Genomic DNA, 17,263 nt, shown 5'->3' with positions numbered 1-17,263 from the left:
TTTTTAGTCTTAATAATGTGCACGGTTTGAAGGAGAATGCTTGTGTGTCCTAGACGTGTGTGAAAAAAGCTTAAAATGTTTGACTTTTGATATAATTGACAAATTGAAAGTTAACTACATTTCTAAGTTCTATCAAATGAACACCTAATTATAAGTGGTTATTTATGCAAGCAAAACTTCATAATGATTACGACTACATCCTGCATTCATTCATTATAGTGAAGGTGAGGCCTGGTTTGTGAGTGGCTGACTCTATGGGGTGTGCTCAGTTCTGCCTACAGCTGAGGTAGCCTGAAGCTTTGTGCATAATGTGGAGGAGGTCCTGTTGTCATCAGGAGAAAGTTCTCAACTGCCCAACGCTTTTCTTTTCCTGGATCAGTGCTTAAAGTTTGCCTCGGTACTGGGAATGTGCTGTTTGCTCAGGAGATAAGCAGTCATTTGGTCAACATTTCTGCATTCTTGACTGCTGACTTGTGCTTTCTGTTAGGCATGCCCTACTGGCTTTGAAGAGTGAGATAAACCGAAATTATGTGCCTTTTCCCTAAAAGAGTGGAGGCTGCTTTCTTGTACGCAGAAAGAGATGCCAGCTTCTTTTATGGATAGTAATCCATAAAATTCTCTGCACTGAAGTTTTGGTGTTAGAACGAGCATTTTTATTAGGAGAAAAATGTGCCTTTAAAATAGAGATTTCCTTACATTCATTCCTGTCTCACTTAAAATATCTGTCTCTCTCTCAGTGATTAAGATGTGTAATTTAAAAGGCTGCCATGGGGGAGTTTATTTGCAATTAAGTTTATTTTTGATCTTGTGTTTTGCTGTACTGTGCAGAGGGATGTAGAACTTTGTCAGTGCCGTTCCAGAACAACCTTAACGCTTTGTTTTGTTTGAAACTAAAATTCCTCTGATGAAATGCCAGCAATGGCGTAGCTGTGAATTGTTGCTTTTATTATTTGTGGAGAATGCAAGCTAAAATCTGTTGCGTTTGGTTGTGGTTACACTGGCACAGCTCTGTATTCTGTGTTTCCCCACAGCTGAGGTAGTGTGCGGTGCTCTCGCAGCACTGCTGGCTGCATGGCTGCCACTCGCTACACCTCTGTCAAGTGGCCCCACCAGGCACCTGCTGGAAGGAATGGGTGTTCAGGCAGTGCGGGGTACGTGCTGAGCCACACTGTTATAAACCCTTGATTTTCCTCATGTGTACCTGTAGCTTGGTTGCCCCCACTGACAAAAGTTGAGGTCAGTAGCAGGGGAGGAGAGCAGCACATGGGAATCTTTGATCATTTCTCTGAAGTCCAGAACAGCCTGGGGACCTGTGGCAGTAGCTCAAGGGAAGCCTCCGAGCTGAAGTGGCTGACCGAACTGAAGTGGCTGAGGACTGCTTGAGTTCTGTTCTTGCAGCTTTGCTGGTGATTGGAGATCTCTGCCAGAGGGGAGATGACAGGCAGGTACAGGGAGTTAAATGAGTCTGATTTAGCTAAAATTGTGTAGCTGTGTGCACCATATCTGGAATTTCAGAGTTAATTCACGCTACCTGTTGCCGTGTCTGTTACTTGCCAGTAACTTGCCTGTTACTACCAATTGCCAAAGCAATTGCCAAAGATGAATTTGAAGTACCATACAGAATTGTACAAAAATGAGAAAGGATGAGGCATGTCCATGCTTTCTGAGAGTGAAGGTTAACTGTCATATTTTGTCTTGCCAGAAAGATGCAATGAAAATTGTGTTGTCAATAAGAACTAATCATTGTACAAATCTTTGTATGCTTCCTTAGATATATAGCAAATATGTACTTATATCTAAGTCAGGATGGCAATCCTGATAGGGTGATTACTGGTAGGGTGATTAAGTAGTTATTAACTAGTTATGATGGGATGACTAAACTTGTATTTGAAGATAGGAACATTTTCAGAACGTGCGTAGTTAATTAACATGGCTAGTTAGGCTTCAGGTAGGGAGATGAGCCCTATCTTTAATTGACCCATGGAAGGCCGGAGGCTGTATCAGGGTGGTGGTCAAGTGATAAGAACAGGTATAAAGAAAGTGCTTGCAAAAATCCTGGGGTGTGCTAGCTTTGTGGAAGATCAGCTAGCACCCAAACTTGCACAGCTTCACAATTAGTATCTCAGCTGTGTGTGTGAGGTTGGTTTACTGCACACTGGGATTTTTTGATCAACAGTTTTCTAATGACCCAGATGCAACAGCTGAGAGGCTTTGCCTGTACTTACTTGCAGCAGCACAAGGTGGGGGACTGATGGGACTTCAGAGGACACTGGCCCTTTGTTAGGGGACTTCATCAAATCCTCATTTGCTGGGGCGATAAGTGACACTTAAATTGAGATATTGACCTATGGTGTCAGGGCAGAATAAGAGGCTTTGATTTTGTTGGTTTTGTTTGGTAATTAGCCAGCATTTGGTATTTGGTCATACACATGGATGCCTAAGAATAGTGTATATAGGCTTGGATTTAAAAAAAAAAAAAAAGTAATTTGGAAGTGTGAGAACTGATCTCAGAAAGATGAACCTTTTTCTGAGAAGTGGAAGGGACCTTGTCTGGTACTCCTAGCAACAAACACTGTGGTGAAAGTGATTAACTGTTGGGTACATTACAGCAGGAGACGGCAGATCCACAGGAAAAATGGAGAGTTGAGGAATCAATTCTTGAAGCTAAAAGTCAGGAGAAATACATAAGCTTCACTTGCAGCAGTTTGAATACCTTTTTAGGAGTGGACTTTACTCAGGCAATATCAGTTTTGCTTTTGTAAGTCTGATTTTACTCATTTTATATTTTACTTACTTCTCTAGTTATACAGAACTTCTCATGTTATACAGTTATACATATATTTCATTTAAAGAAATAAGTGAAGGAACTAATGGAGTAATGCTCCTCTGTTACCTTGGGTGATAAAGAAAACTAAGGGGAATCTATGGAACCAGGAAACCCATGGGATCAGGGTCTGTTTCGTAAAATAATCCAAAAGGCAGTTCAGATTTCTAATAAGACCATTTGCTGGGCTTGTGCTCATCTTCTAGAACATGCTGAGCAGGGAATTTCATTAGCTAATATATCTTGGAGAAACTTGTGGGTTGGGAGAAATTTTATGGTTGGTGATGACAAAGGAGAGGGAATCTTTTAATTGATGGGCCCAGTGCGTTCCACTCCTTTGCTCTATGGTTTGTTCCTTGGTTAGGGGTGAGTGAATTGGAAAAGGCAATCGTGAATATGTCAGCCACTGTAGAAGTAATTCAAAATAAAACAATGGCTGCTATGTATGCACTACAGAAATAAATACCTCAAGCAGGAACGAAGGCCCTCTGAAATAGAATGGCTCTAGATATGTTGTTTGCCCCAAAAGGAGGGAGTTGTACAGTAATTAACACAAGTTGTTGTTGCTTGTATGTAGACCAAAGTGGTGAAACTTCTACAGATTTGGATGAAGTTTGGAAGCAGGCAAAAATATTGCACGTGGTTCAAAAAGACAATACTGCTTAGAGGTTTGACAGGTATTCAAATGGTTGGCTTCCTGGTTCCCTAGTTTAAGTTTCTGGATTATGAAAGTCATAGTAGCTGCTTTTCTGGTAAGATTAGGTTTTGTCTGTTTATATGTTATTGAAGTGTGTATCTTAAGTGTTGCTTGATGTTAATTAACAAAACTTCGGAGAATATGAGACTGATCTAACCTGTATTGTTAAATCTCAGAGGAGAGAAGAATTGTCAGTAAGAACTAACCTTCGTGTGAATCTTTGTATATGAATCCTTAGATATAGAAAATACATACTTTTCTTTACTTGAAACTGCTGAAGCGATTAAGTAGAGGAACTCTTAAGATTGCAGTGAGGTGATTAAACTTGTATTTGAAGATAGGAGCATCTTCAGAACATGTGTAGTTAATTAGCATAGCTAGTTAACCTGAGGGTAGGGAGACGAACTCTATCTTTAACTGATCCACTGAAGGCTGGAGGCTGTATCAGGGTAGTGGTCAAGTGATAAGAATAGGTATAAAGAAATGCTGCAAAAATCCTGGGGTGTGCTAGCTTTGTGGAAGATCACATGGCACCCAAACTTGCACAGCTTCGCTGTAAGTCACTATCTCAGCTGTGTGTGTGAGGCTGGCTTACTGCACACCTTACTGCACGCCAGGTAACGAATCTGCCTTTCGGACAGGAGCAGCACAGTAAATTTGCCCATTCATAAACCTCCATGAGTGGCTGAGCCGTATGCTTGAGCCCTTAGGCTGTAGCTTAGCTGTCTGGAAAGTGGGATGTGCAGGCTTTTGAAGAAATTTCAGAATATTTTTGCTCTTGCTTCATGGAAGGGTATTTTCCATCTTGCATATCTTTGGTCACCTTATCAATGCTTGCTTTTGCTGTATCTGATCAAATCAACGCTAGGTTATAAAAATGTGTTGAGTTGGTAGTGTAGTATATGCTCAAAATGTGCTAGACAGTTTTAGAGCCACTTTTTTTTTTCCTAGAGTTGTCAAATGTGTAATTAAAATTCAGTTACTAACATAGTGATTAAATTCAGCAGTTGTTTTATGCATAATGTATGCTAAAAAAAAGGAAGGATCTGTTTCAGAGTGGGAAGGGAGGTGGACTGATAAAATTTTGCAAGTTGCAATTCAAGAGTTCATAATTAGCATTTTCAGCAAATTAATTGTGCAAATGTGTTAAAAAATATTGTGAGGATGATGTTGTGGAAGCTCCTTGGAAACTGCTGTGTTGAAATGACTTGTCAATCTGTGGAAATAATGCTTCATTTTAAGATGGTTAAGCACTGTTGTGTGTTTGTGTTGCTGGTTATAAATTCCACAGCGCTGAGGTGTGAATGCATTTTTAATTTATCTCTGTAGTTTGAGCAAGGAGTTTTACATTGATGTGTCTGGCAGTACTTAGTTTCTGATGGCTGCTCATTTAGAAATGAACCTCTTGGGATTCATTTTTGCAATGCCCACAGCGATGTTTGTGAAGAAGGTGCATATAGTACTGAAAGTGCCATTGCTAATGTGTATTGTGCTTTTTCTCTTTTTAGATTTTGTTAGGTCCCTGGTATCAGTTTGGGGCAATGTTCCCCATCGATTGAGAATTTGCAGTAGTTGAGAATATTTAGGAAGCTATCCGTGCTCATGTACGTAATTGAAGGGCTTAATGCAGTTGCGTAGTTGCCCTGAGTCCTTCCATATCTTGGAAGGTCTAATTAGAGCCTCACTAAAAACTTGTTTTTAGATTATATCTGCTTATTGTCTGCAGTGAGAGATGGAAAGGGTTGTGGCCATTGCAACTCTACAAATGCAGAAGGACCTGACAGCATGTAACAAGCTCCTTTAGTATTGCTAATGTCAGTGTGAAGGATGGGAATAATTTCCATGTTTTGCAAGTGGAGAATTTGAGGGTTGATTTGCTCAGAGCTGTGAAGAAGTCTTACTGTATCCAGGAAACTCATATATCTGTGTCCTGCAGTTAAACTGCAAAGTGATCCTTCACCCTGGTTGTAAATGTGTAAGAAGGGGCAAAGGAAGAGCATTAGGAGAAAATATCAGTATTTCATACTGTGCCTTCAATAGCTGGAGAAAATAAAACATGGATTATTGGACTGTATTACCATGTTCTGCTGAATTGCTGCTGCTAAACTTGAAAAATATGAATATCAAGCGTTTGGTGTTCTTGGAGATGAAGTACTAGGTCCTCCACAAGTTATGTTCTCATAGTTCAAGCAAAGATGGGATCTGAGGCCTGCTTTGTAATAAGCATTTAGTGAAAATCAGGGTCCGCTGGCTTTTCTGGGGCTTAGATTTAATCTCTCCAAAGGAGCTGTACTCCTTAATGGTCTTTAATTTAGATAATGCTTACCCATTGGATATAGCTTTCCCCATTAAAAGGAGAATCTACTTTTATTGACAGCTGAAATGATGAAGTGCTATAATGTTGCAGAATGGAAAATAGAAAAATGCACAGCTTAATGGACTTATTTTACTTCAAGTTGATGTATAATGAGTATTAGTTAGAAAGTCTAGGAAATATAAAATTATATGAAACTTTATATAAATAAAGAATAACTCAAGTCAACTCAGCTAATCAAATTTATTTTGTTCTCTAATCACTTGCATGAATCACTGTATATATTATCCCAAAGTATAATCTCAGATTTTCTTAACTTGTAACATTCATAGCAAAAATTGTCTGAATATTTAGTAGCTCACTAATTTCCTTTTGAAATTTACATACCACCTTTAGTTACTGCAATCATACATTCCAGTCCATGTCAGAGCTTGAAAATTCATTATCGGCTCTTGTCATATAGAATCCATCTCGTTATCTATGCAACTTTTTTTGTTTGCAAGTTAATTAGAAGCATTTGAATTAACATTGCATTAAATTAGCATTACAATTTAGGTAAAGGCATCTGCTCTAGGCATAGGTTTTAATTTGGCAATATTATGATTAAATAGCATTGTGGGTATTCTGCTTGCTTTATATCATTTTATGGCTCTGACCTAATGGATGCCATAGTTTTTTTCCTCTCCTCCAAGTTGGTGCATTTGATTTTCATTCTCCTTTGTTTTTGCTAGCAACTATGACTGTGCAATTTGGAAGAAGTATTTATTTATAGATTTAAGAATAGAAAGTCAGTACATTCTTGTGGTTGCCCCTGACCATTAAGACTGGAGGAAGGTTCTTTGAGAGAATTTCTAGCCAAGCCATATACAGGTAATCGGACACTACTCCTTTTCTTGCCACTGGCAGACTCCTGTTCAGATAGACAGAAAATCAGCATTAACATTATTAAGAAAAAGGAAGACATTCATTCTCACTAAATATTAAGCAGAAAATGTTGGTTGTTCATATGCAACTCAGAATGTTCATAGTCTGTATGATTATTTTCATCTTAGAAAGCACAAAGCTAACACCAGGTCTTAATCTTGCATACTCTTGGCTTAACGTGGCTATTTGTAGTGAAAATTAACTGTTTAAGAATATCTTTCTCCCAAATAGCTAAGGAAGCATTTTGAACACCATGAAGCTGTACACATGGTGAAATGAAAAAAAAAAAAAGGTACAGTGCATGCACTTTTTTGCAGTCTGTCAGTATCTCCTCATTTGTAAATACTGTAAGATGGAAGTCTTGATGTGTGATTCCATTTATGGTAAATATTACACGATCACTCCTATTTTGAGGCCCAGTTAAGAGGGCTAAAGAGGTTTATCTCTGCATCGGAAATACTGATTTATTGACTACGTTTAAGAAACTGTTTAAACTTTCTGAAAACTGGTCTGAAAATGAGGTTTTGTATCTTTATTGGTGAGATTTTCCTTTATGCAATTCATCAGCTTATTCAGTTTCACATAACTTGAAGTCAACCTTGGCTAACAACACTATTGATTATGTGCAAACCAAAATAATATTTTCTCACACTTTTTGTTCTTAATAGCTTGAGGGAGAAGAGGAGAAAGGAAGTATAATGGGTATTTCCTGCAGGCCGGTAAGCAGGTGTAATGCTCAACATGTAGAGTGGGATGTGAAGATTACATTTTTGATACATTTTCAGAGATTTACTTTAAGCTATGAAGTATGAGGAAAGATTCATATTCAGAGTAGTCCCAGGGAACTGTCAGTCTGGATTTAAGCTCTCAAAATATGCTTAAAAAGTAACTTTCCCCCCCGTGAGTTAATACAAATATTTCTGTTGATCTACTCCAGAATCCCTGCTCACATCAGCTTATTCTCCAAGTTAAAGATAAAACTTTGCTACTCACAGGACAATGAGGTTAGCTGCCCTCGAGTGCTCTTGTAAGAGTTCATTCAAACGAACTTGACGATAACTCTGTTTAAACCAAAACATGGGTTAAAGAAAAAGATTCAGTCAGTGATCTGCAGTCCTACCTATTGCCCACAAGCTTTTCTGTTACTGTATTGGCAGCTCTGGAAGCCAGGTCTGCTCTGCGACCCAGACTGACAGAGATGGCAAAATATGAGCCTGTCCTAGGATGTTCTTTCTGATTTGCCTTGTTACCCAGGGGCCAGAGTCATTGACATCTGTTTAAGATTTCCTGGGAATGGAGATTGGTTTTGTACTGGCACAGTACCATAGCTGGACCAGATGTAGTTTTTAAGTATTTGTTTGGCTATGTGGTATAGCTATTTGGGAACTATTCAGAAACTCTTGTAGAGTTTGATGGTAGATAATATATTAATTCCTCTATTTGCCAGTGTTGGGCTGCAAGTGGATGAGGCTGGGCTCTTAGTGGTGCATATGGCCAAAAACTCAAACGTAGAAAGTTCCATACAAACATGCAGAAGAACTTTGTTACAGTCAGGGGTGACGGAGCACTGGAACAGGCTGCACAGAGAGGTGGTGGAATCTCCATGGAGATATTCAAGACCTATCTGAACACCAACCTGTGTGACATGCTGTAGGGAACTTGCTTTAGCAGGGGGTTGGACTCTGTGATCTCTTGAGGCCTCTGTGATTCTGTAATCACACTGACACCCAGCAGAAATTGTTCTCCAAAAGACCAGGAGGCTGAAGTAAGACTGTTAGCTACTTTTTGCATTATGTATCTGTGTGGATGTTTTTTACATTGCATAAATGGCTGTTATTCTGGGATTCATAGAATCATAGAACCATAGAATGGCCTGGGTTGAAAAGGACCTCAAAGATCATCCAGTTCCAATCCCCTGCTATCTGCAGGTCGCCAACCAGCAGACCAGGCTGCCCAGAGCCACATCCAGCCTGGTCTTGAATGCCTGCAGGGATGGGGATCCACAACCTCCTTGGGCAACCTGTTCCAGTGCTGCAACCCCCTCTGTGTGAAAAACTTCCTCCTGATATCTAACCTAAACCTCCCCTGTCTCAGTTTAAAACCATTCTCCCTTTTCCTATCACTATCCATGCTCGTAAGCAGCCATTTCCCTCCTGTTTATATGTTCCCTTCTTGGTTAGGCTCAGACCCTCAAAGTTTTTAAAACATAACAGAAGTAATATAGAACCTCCATAAAATTCCCAGGACCGCTTTACTACTGAAGATAAGAGGTGTGTCTTTCTGAGTGTGTAGGCTAATCTTTTCGTTGCCGTTATTTTGTAGAGATTTAGCCTTTATCATATTGCTGACTGCTTTAAACGTGGAAGTTTTTGTCTTGGTTCTTTAGTCAGTGACCAGGCAGGACCAAGCTTAACCATTGTGTAAATGTGTGTGTATTGATACTTCTTTTTCCTCCTGTTACATTGTCATTGTTTTTGCATACAAGAGCTTACATTGGGAGTCTTTTATTATGGAGGTGTTCTAAGGACTCTCAGGCTTTGATTTATGCTAAGAGTGTTTTTAAAAGTTTTCTGCAGGCAGCTGACTACCCTAACTTTATGCTGGCCATCAAATCTGTAAAAAGGATGATACTGTGAGAGCCAGTCTGCTTCCCAGCTGCTGCCGTCAGTAGTATGGTGTGTGATCTTAAATCGGCATTGATTTCAGCTTATGTTAATATGTCAGACTGTGACCCTTGACAGCTCTGAGCTCTGACTCACAATCCTTGCTCCACTTGAGGAAGTTGCCAGCACCATAGAGGGGAGATAACTAAACTCCAAGTGCACTCAGGTTAATCCAACAGGAGCCATAAATGAGATTCCCAGATTCATTCTCTGAGAGTTGCAGCAGAACTTGTCTCTTAAGAATGAACACTTCTCAATAACCTGTCAGCACTGGCCTGATGAAGCCTGGCAGATCACTGCTAAAAAGGTGCATTCCAGCAATATTAAAGTGCATCCCAGTCTCCAATTTAGCCAGTGGATTAGCCAGCATCAGCCTTAAAATATCTCCGGACTGTGGGAGAGTTCCTGCATTGTTGGCAGGTTTAAACTTAGCTCTGCATTGAAGTAAGAATCCGTGTTAAATCTTGCCTTTTGGGCAAATTCCTAGAGCTGGTTGTAGGGTCTGGATTCAACTCTAATTTCCCAAAGTGGTTAATGTTTCAAACTGTTCTCTTTTTGAGACATTCAAACTCTAAACAGTGGAACTGTCTAATAAACCTCTCAGCAGATCTTATTAGCTCAGGCTTAGCACAGTACTCTGGCTTCTGGTTTAGAAGTGGCTTTCATCTGGCTGGCTTTGAATGCGGGCAGAGCTTCTCACTGGCCCAGAAGATACTTTGTAAACATGCTGAGGTCTTACAGAGTGCAGAATAACGCAGTCATAATGTACCTCCAGTGTTCACAACATAAATCCAATTTGCAAATATCAAATACAGGTTATTTCATATCATGTTTCTAATTCCATATTATCTCGTATTTCACATTTTCTTACTAATAACTTGAAACATCTGGTCTGAAGCATAAGAATAGGTGCAAGAGTAAAAACGTAGGCAAGGCTTTACCTTTTCTTTGAATGCTTCCAGCTCTGCATCTGTAATTTTCCATGGAGTCTCTCGCTTTAATTTCTCAGCAGTTGTTATATCTTTGCAGCTTTCACGGAGACGATATGGTTCAATCATCTCTTCAAAGAATTTCCAACTGAAATAGGAGTTACAAAGGAGGCCTTGCTTCAGGATGTGCACTCACTAGCTTATTTTATAGACACTGTGTACAGCAGGCCCCGCTGACTATAAGTGTAGCTTAAAAACATGCAAAAACTTTAACTGTTCTTTGCTGTATTATGCCCCAGGTTTTATCTGTACTTCTTCAATATGTTGAGGTAATTTGAGGATGACTAAAAGGTTATTTGAGGATAATGAAACGCTGTGTTTAGCCTGTTACAGTTGCAGAGAATTTGCTGCGCTTTCCTGGTTATACAGTTTTACTGTCACAGATGTGATGTAATGAAATAGAAAAACAGATGATATAAATCTCCTGTAGCAAGGGGTTGAGGGAAATGCTGCAGTTTTGGGTGGGTTTTTTGTTTGTTTGTTTTGTTTTGTTTTTTGTGTTTTTATTTTTTGCTATATGGAGATCAGATTTGTAGTCATTTCCCACCTTTTCCATAGTTTCTCTCTTAGTTTGTTCTTGAAGCTGTTGATTATCTGGAGAAGTTTATCATCCTGCTGTACATCCCTGCTTGTCCGTTGGTTGGAAATTTCTATAATTCCACAAAGACTCCAGGAAGTTTATGTTATGTTAATGCAAATGTGTTTCTATTTTTGTTAATGTGTGTTATATTCTATGCTATGTGTGGGAAAAACTGGGGCCTAAAAGAATTAATAGACTTAACCTTAGGTTGCACGTCAACTCAGTGGAAGGCTCTGGGGGGAGAAGAGGAGCCCTTTGACTGTGAGGTATCTATGGACTATTGAGTACAGGTGGGTTGGAAGGGAGGATAGTAAGATGAGAACATTCTCAGAAATTCTTTAGGACCAAGAGCAATATTATAAATTAGGATTTAGTTGTTCCCAGAGCAAAGCATTATATTCTTTTGTATACACAAAATAGAAGAAATAGGCTATAGCAATAGAGAGATGCTTTAGAAAGCAGGGACTCTTGAATAACTTGGGTAATCTCCAATGCACGGAAGGAGAAACCCGTATGTTGTATAAGTGAGCAGAGCACCCCTTAGCAAAAGAGAGAAGGTGCATTTACCCTTTGCACTGGGCTTTTTTACATCGGATTCTGAAATAAGGGCTGAAATAATGTGTATATAGAAAGCATTGCTATATAAAGTGCCAGAAAAACCAGGAGACATCTGTGAAGGTCAGATTATTACTATTATTATTTTTTTTTTTTATAATTTGCTATGGATAGCAAAATGTTTAGTAGCAGCAGGTCCTGAAAATAAGCATAGCTAATACAGTTGGAGGTGGAGTTTCCTGAGCACTATCTTAGCAACTTCCTAACTCACCTGAGAACATTAATTCCATAGATAAGTAAAAAAAATTTAAAAATGCATTTGAACTTCATTATATTTGAGCTATGGGGATGTATTATAATATTATTCTCAGGGGAAAGGAAAAAGTATGCTTGTTTTTGACCAGAAAGTTATTAAGTTCATGAATGCATGGTAAAATGCAGAAAAGTGAGTTAGCAGAGAAGAGAGCTGTGACTGACTGGATAATATGATGAAGTGTATTGCAAACTAATGGATATGAGAAGCCATTGTAAAACGCCTGTTAAATGTAGTGGCTCTTAAATATAGTGTCTAGTTAGTCTTCATTAAAATTATGTCTTATCATTGCAACATGAAGAAAAAGGCTGTCTATAGTTTTGACGCTTTGGATTGTGATTGTTAAAATGTTATTCTCTTTTTTCCTGCTCTGGGTACTTGGGAAATTATTGCAATAAAGTGACTGTTATTTCATCATCATGTTCTTTTTTTTTTTTTTTTTTTTTTTTTTTAAAGCTCAACATACAAGAAATAAGCACCTGATAAATGCCTGCTGCTAAGTAATGCATTTTGGTAATTTTTCTTACCTCTCTTTGTTGGGTTTCATATTGATGTCACAAATGATATTAATGTCAGCAAATTTTATTCTAAATTTGCTTAGAAGTGAAGCCATCCTGAAAACAAAAGAGATAATATTTTATCACTGTATTTCTGAGTGCCTTGCATCAAAGAGCACTCGTAAATGAGTTAAGATATCAAATGCACTTGTCTCATTATCTTTAACTATATGACAGAGTACTTTAAATGCCCTAGTTAGTGTTTCAGTTTCCAATTACAGAACTGGATTGATGTGATCGCTTTGGTATAATTTATTTAAATGATGATTTATGAAAATATCAAAAACTGAACAGTGTTTACATTTTGGAAAAATGCATGGATTAAGAACAATTCTGGTAGTGTATGTTCTAGTGAAAATGTGGTCCAGAATGTTGATATGAAATACCTAAAATATTTTTATGTACACTTTTATATTGATGTACTCAAATGTTGTCTCTCCACATTTTCATGAAAGAAAATAAAGTGCTCTTCTGCACCAATTGGCAGTAGGAATAGTTTACAGCTTTGTGTGCTCATGCTGAGTGTAAAGAATCGGTTGTCAGTTTTGCCTTTGGTATAAGTATGGTTGGGAACTCCTATATTTCTTTCTTTTTTACAAACATGTACCTATCTGTTCTGCTTAAGGATGTTAACTTTAAGGGTAGTCCTTATAACTGCTAGTACCACAGCAGTGAGGAGGAACTCTCCTCCGTAAAGGTTTCCCTTATGTGGAAACAAAACCTGTGGCAGCTGTCTTGATGGGGCACGGTGCTGTAATCCTACTGATAGTGGCTAAATTCTTACTCCTCTTCTTGCATCTATCTTGCCTGCTTTCCAGTGGAGTTTTAAATGGAGATGACTAACTACATAGTGCTAATATTTCTTTAAGAAGTAGCATCCATCCCAGATTTTCATCCTAAATTGCCTACTTCACCTGGTAGTGAAATGGCTGTGCCTCTAGTGTATAAAGTGCTTCAGAAGAAAAGGTCCTACATACAGTGATTATAATAAGCTTATATGAGTACCTTTCATTTGCTCGAAGGCAAATGATTATGAAATCTAGACTTAAAAAAGTTAACTGACTTGGTCTTAAATTGATTAACTTGATCTTTACCTTCCTTACATTTTTACTATGGTTAATTATGTTCATGTGGGTTATGATAGTTGCGTATGAGAAGCATTGTGCAATTTCACTTACTGTTAACTAGATAATCTCATGTAAATCCCATAAAACAAGTGATAATCTCATTACAGTGTGCAGAGTGCTCTTCTCAGAGAAGGGAATATGAGCTGTTAATGGGAAAATACCTGGATGTGAGTTTTCTTTGGTAATCACCATTCACACTGAGCCTTAAGGCTCCTGCCATAAACTCAGCACCTTTCTGTGAGATACTTTGTTTTTCTGTTAGAACTGTTCTCGCTACAGCAAACCAGTTGTGCTGAGTAATTCCAGCTTTCTGCTGTATATGCATTATATTCATCAATTCAAACTCTTTAAACAGGGAGGCAAAGTAGGGATATTTACACTAGTTTTTCTTCTTCAATCCTATTGACTTTTCCTCCAGTGAAGATCCTTAATTTGCAATTTTTCCACTTCTTCCTGATAGTTAGAATGTAAGGAATTAGGATTGTTAGACCTAGACAAAGATAGAAAATTGCAGGAAGACAGAATTAGTGCATTGTATGGTAAAAATGCTATCCTTAACACTGCCAACGTTGGAGATGCTTTTTGTCTGTTTAAAGTATTTCAAGATAAACTTAACTACATAATTGTAAAACAGTTTTATGCAAATTCTCTTCCTGTGGTTCATACATTAATTCCTTACCTCCGTCATCGAACAGCCACCAAATGTCAATTGTGCCTTTTCCTTGTTTCTTTTTAAACTGAGTGCTGGCTTCTAGAAGCTTCTGATTGAATTCTCCCACATGCATTGACTGTACTGTGTTAATGGTGCTTTCTGAAATGAGAATGAGAAGATAAAGCAGGGTTTCTGAGAGGCTGAATAGCTGTAGGAAGCCATTGGAGACAAAACATCTGGGCATTTTTTTTGTCACGTTCACGTAGTTTTTTGAGTTCCTTTGTACAAAAATAAAGGAGAAAAAAGATCTGTGAAATTTTGTTTAACTTTGCTTTAGTTCACCTTTTACTTAGGAACAAGCTATATGTTTGGGTTTGTCCGAACTCGATCAATTGCTTCTCTAACCTAGCATGTTTGTATGATGTTTGCGATCAGATTCTAAAGGTATTAAACTAATTGATACCTCAGATCTGTGAGTGCTTCTATAAGCTTAGGGAAGTAGAATTGGCTGTTGTCCTTATAAGGAACAAGAACTCACCTTTCAGAAATGTGTGGTTGCATTCTGTTGCCTGAGTCAAGGTGGGCAACTAGAAAAGTACTTGTTTGCTGTCACATGGATTTGCTTTCTTCTATTAGTCTGTCTTGCTAAAACAGATGTGAAATATTTGTGTAAAGACCTGACTTGCTTCTGCTATAATTCCTATACTTTAAAACTAAGGAAGTTGACAGCACAGGTAGTATGGACTCCTAATGTACCAGTATACACAGGAAACAAAGCTTTTGTAATACTGTGTCACTGGATCATAATGTCTTCAAAAGGTTTATCTGATTATTTGTTCTCTGGATCTTGTTAACTATCCTAGATTTCACTGGCACTTTCAAAAGCAATTAAGAAATATATGATAAATTTTAGAAATAAATACCTATTACTTGGTGTTTGTTTACAAGCTTATCTGTCTGTTGGAAAGTACAGAATTTCATAAAGCTAACAGTTAATACAAACAGCTAACTGGTTATAGCAAGAAGGCATGTTAGACTAAGACTGGAAGGCAGAAAACATTGGCAAGGATGGCAATTTCTGTGTGCTTCAGAGAGTTGTTATTTCCTGAAAATAAACTTTGCTTCCTGCTCTTTGCTTGCCTGTTGTCAAAAGTTACGGTTCCATCTATGCACTAATAGCAGCTCTAATTCCATTTTTTGAAGCCTGTGGCTTTATTACTTAAATTACTTAAAAAAAAGACAATGTCAGAACAGTATAAATGGAGTAGACAGGCTTCTATGGAGATTTTACTTTGCCAGGTTGCTTTGTTCTGTTTCCTGTATTTCTAAAGCATGTATACAACAGTTCTAAAGAAGCTGTGGGCTTTCCTCTACAGTTGTAACATTTGTGCTGGAAGGTGCAACAACTTTGGAGAGGAAGCATATTACATATTTTATGCCTTTCTGAACTAAATAAGCAGGGTATTTGAAGAAAGGGTGCACATTTCTTGGCTTTTTTTTTTTTAATAAAAATATATTCTACTGAAGCCTGCAAAATGAACTGAAGTCTGCAAAGTAAAGTATAACAACATTTTGTTTTCAGTCTGTAGATCTTCTTGATACCTCCAGGAGCTGCATGCACAGCCAGATGTAGTAGACTCTGCAGGTGAAAATTCTGAAAATACTTATCTGCATACAAGCATAGCTTCAGGTGAGTCATTATCATTGCAGCCTAGCAATTCTGAAATGAGACCTTTAATTTTGTCTGTACTTCTGTCTCATTTTACTGTATCTGAGATGTAATTTTGATTTCATAAGCTGTACAGTTATGTTGTGTTAATTAGGTATTTTACCACATGCTGTATATGTACTTTCAGTATTTTTACCATTTTCATTTGTACATTTTTGTGAAATTATGCTTAGAATATAGAGCGGTAGTGCTGTTTTTACTTGTTTTCCAGCTGGACGGTGTGTGTGTGTGTTTGTGTTTGTTAATGTTGAATAAAATGGGATTGTTTCATATCTGAGTATTTTGCATGTGTTACTGTTTTTTTTAGAGGGGTAAGAAAGTGTCTTTGTTTAAAAAGAGAAAATACCTGTAAAAAATAAGTCTTGATCTGTGTTCCTCGAACATTAATAATCGCATACCATTTTTGACAGATGGACTTTTCAGCTGAGAGCTTGTTTTTAAATCTTTGTAGTGAATGGGAGCAGGCAGGAGTTGTGTTCTACATGGTCTTCTACCTCAGGAGGATGCACTATTCTGGACTATATTATGGCCACCAAGGCATGTTTGCACAGGGGAGACTTTATTCCAGGAGCTTATGTGTGGCTCGGGAGCTTTGGCCTTGGAGTTGAAGTCCAGTTTTTGCATAGTGGTGAGAGTGAGCTGAATTAAAGTGTCAGGGAGAAGTTCTCCTATTGAAACTTACCATTTTTTGTTTCATGTTTTGTGATATTGAGCTTTCTGGCTTTTCTGAAGAATCCACAGATGCTACTTTTTTCTTCTTCAAATTCATTTTCTTTAATTGTAGCTTCCAGTACCAATCTCTCCTGCTCCAGCTTCTCTAATTCCTCTGTATATTGGAAAACGTAAGGGAACTGTGAACACATCATTTTCTGTTTTAAATAAAATCACTTATTGAAACAATAGTGATGTTATAATTGCTGTTGTAGCTCTTAGTACAAAATGTAAAGCTGCTGGGAGAAAAGCCTTTAAGTACTTTGTTCTTGTGCCAACAGGGAAGAGGAAGCTAAATTCATCTTACCAATATTAGACTTCTGCTGAGGAAAAAGTACCATGTGTTATTATGGAATATACTATGGTGAGGTGCTAATTAATATGATACAAACGTTTACCTTCAGAAGGCTTTTTTCAAGAGGGAAGGACTTACATTTGAGTCACATGTGGGCTAAGAGTGAGGTGAATTTTAAGATTTTTTTTGTTTTAAAACAAAGAAAAAACCTCATCAGCTAGACATAACCACTGCTGGCACTCTCGGTTGTCAACATAAATGAATATAATTTCTTCTACTTTAGAATCCATGACAACCATATGCTTCTAATTATTAGAGCTGATGATAACCACT

General features: G+C 38.0%; 1 protein-coding gene and 1 long non-coding RNA gene across 5 annotated transcripts in view; one reads left to right on the top strand and one right to left on the bottom strand.

Annotated features, from left to right (window-relative positions):
• Positions 1-6,609: 6,609 nt before the first annotated feature.
• Positions 6,610-17,263, bottom strand: part of SLC12A1 (solute carrier family 12 member 1) — a 43,277-nt gene continuing 32,623 nt past the window's right edge. For both annotated transcript variants that reach the window (XM_085233542.1, XM_085233543.1), the window contains 7 exons: positions 16,607-16,750; positions 14,223-14,354; positions 13,922-14,033; positions 12,387-12,473; positions 10,364-10,499; positions 7,753-7,820; positions 6,610-6,745 (listed from right to left, as the gene is read on the bottom strand). In XM_085233542.1, the coding sequence (XP_085089668.1) occupies positions 6,610-6,745; positions 7,753-7,820; positions 10,364-10,499; positions 12,387-12,473; positions 13,922-14,033; positions 14,223-14,354; positions 16,607-16,750 (815 nt within the window). The remainder of the gene's footprint in view (positions 6,746-7,752; positions 7,821-10,363; positions 10,500-12,386; positions 12,474-13,921; positions 14,034-14,222; positions 14,355-16,606; positions 16,751-17,263) is intronic.
• LOC104912828 (uncharacterized) overlaps positions 6,707-17,263 on the top strand; it is a 51,647-nt gene continuing 41,090 nt past the window's right edge. For 2 of the 3 annotated variants that reach the window (XR_014885751.1, XR_014885750.1), the window contains exon 1: positions 6,707-15,885. This is a non-coding gene — a long non-coding RNA (uncharacterized LOC104912828). The remainder of the gene's footprint in view (positions 15,886-17,263) is intronic. The other variant, XR_004161047.2, reaches the window with a different exon arrangement.

This window comes from Meleagris gallopavo, chromosome 12, assembly GCF_905368555.1.
Source record: "Meleagris gallopavo chromosome 12, MGAL_WU_HG_1.1, whole genome shotgun sequence".
NCBI lineage: Eukaryota > Metazoa > Chordata > Aves > Galliformes > Phasianidae > Meleagris > Meleagris gallopavo.
The sequence above is the reverse complement of the archived record's forward strand: the minus strand, read 5'-3'. Positions and strand labels throughout refer to the sequence as shown.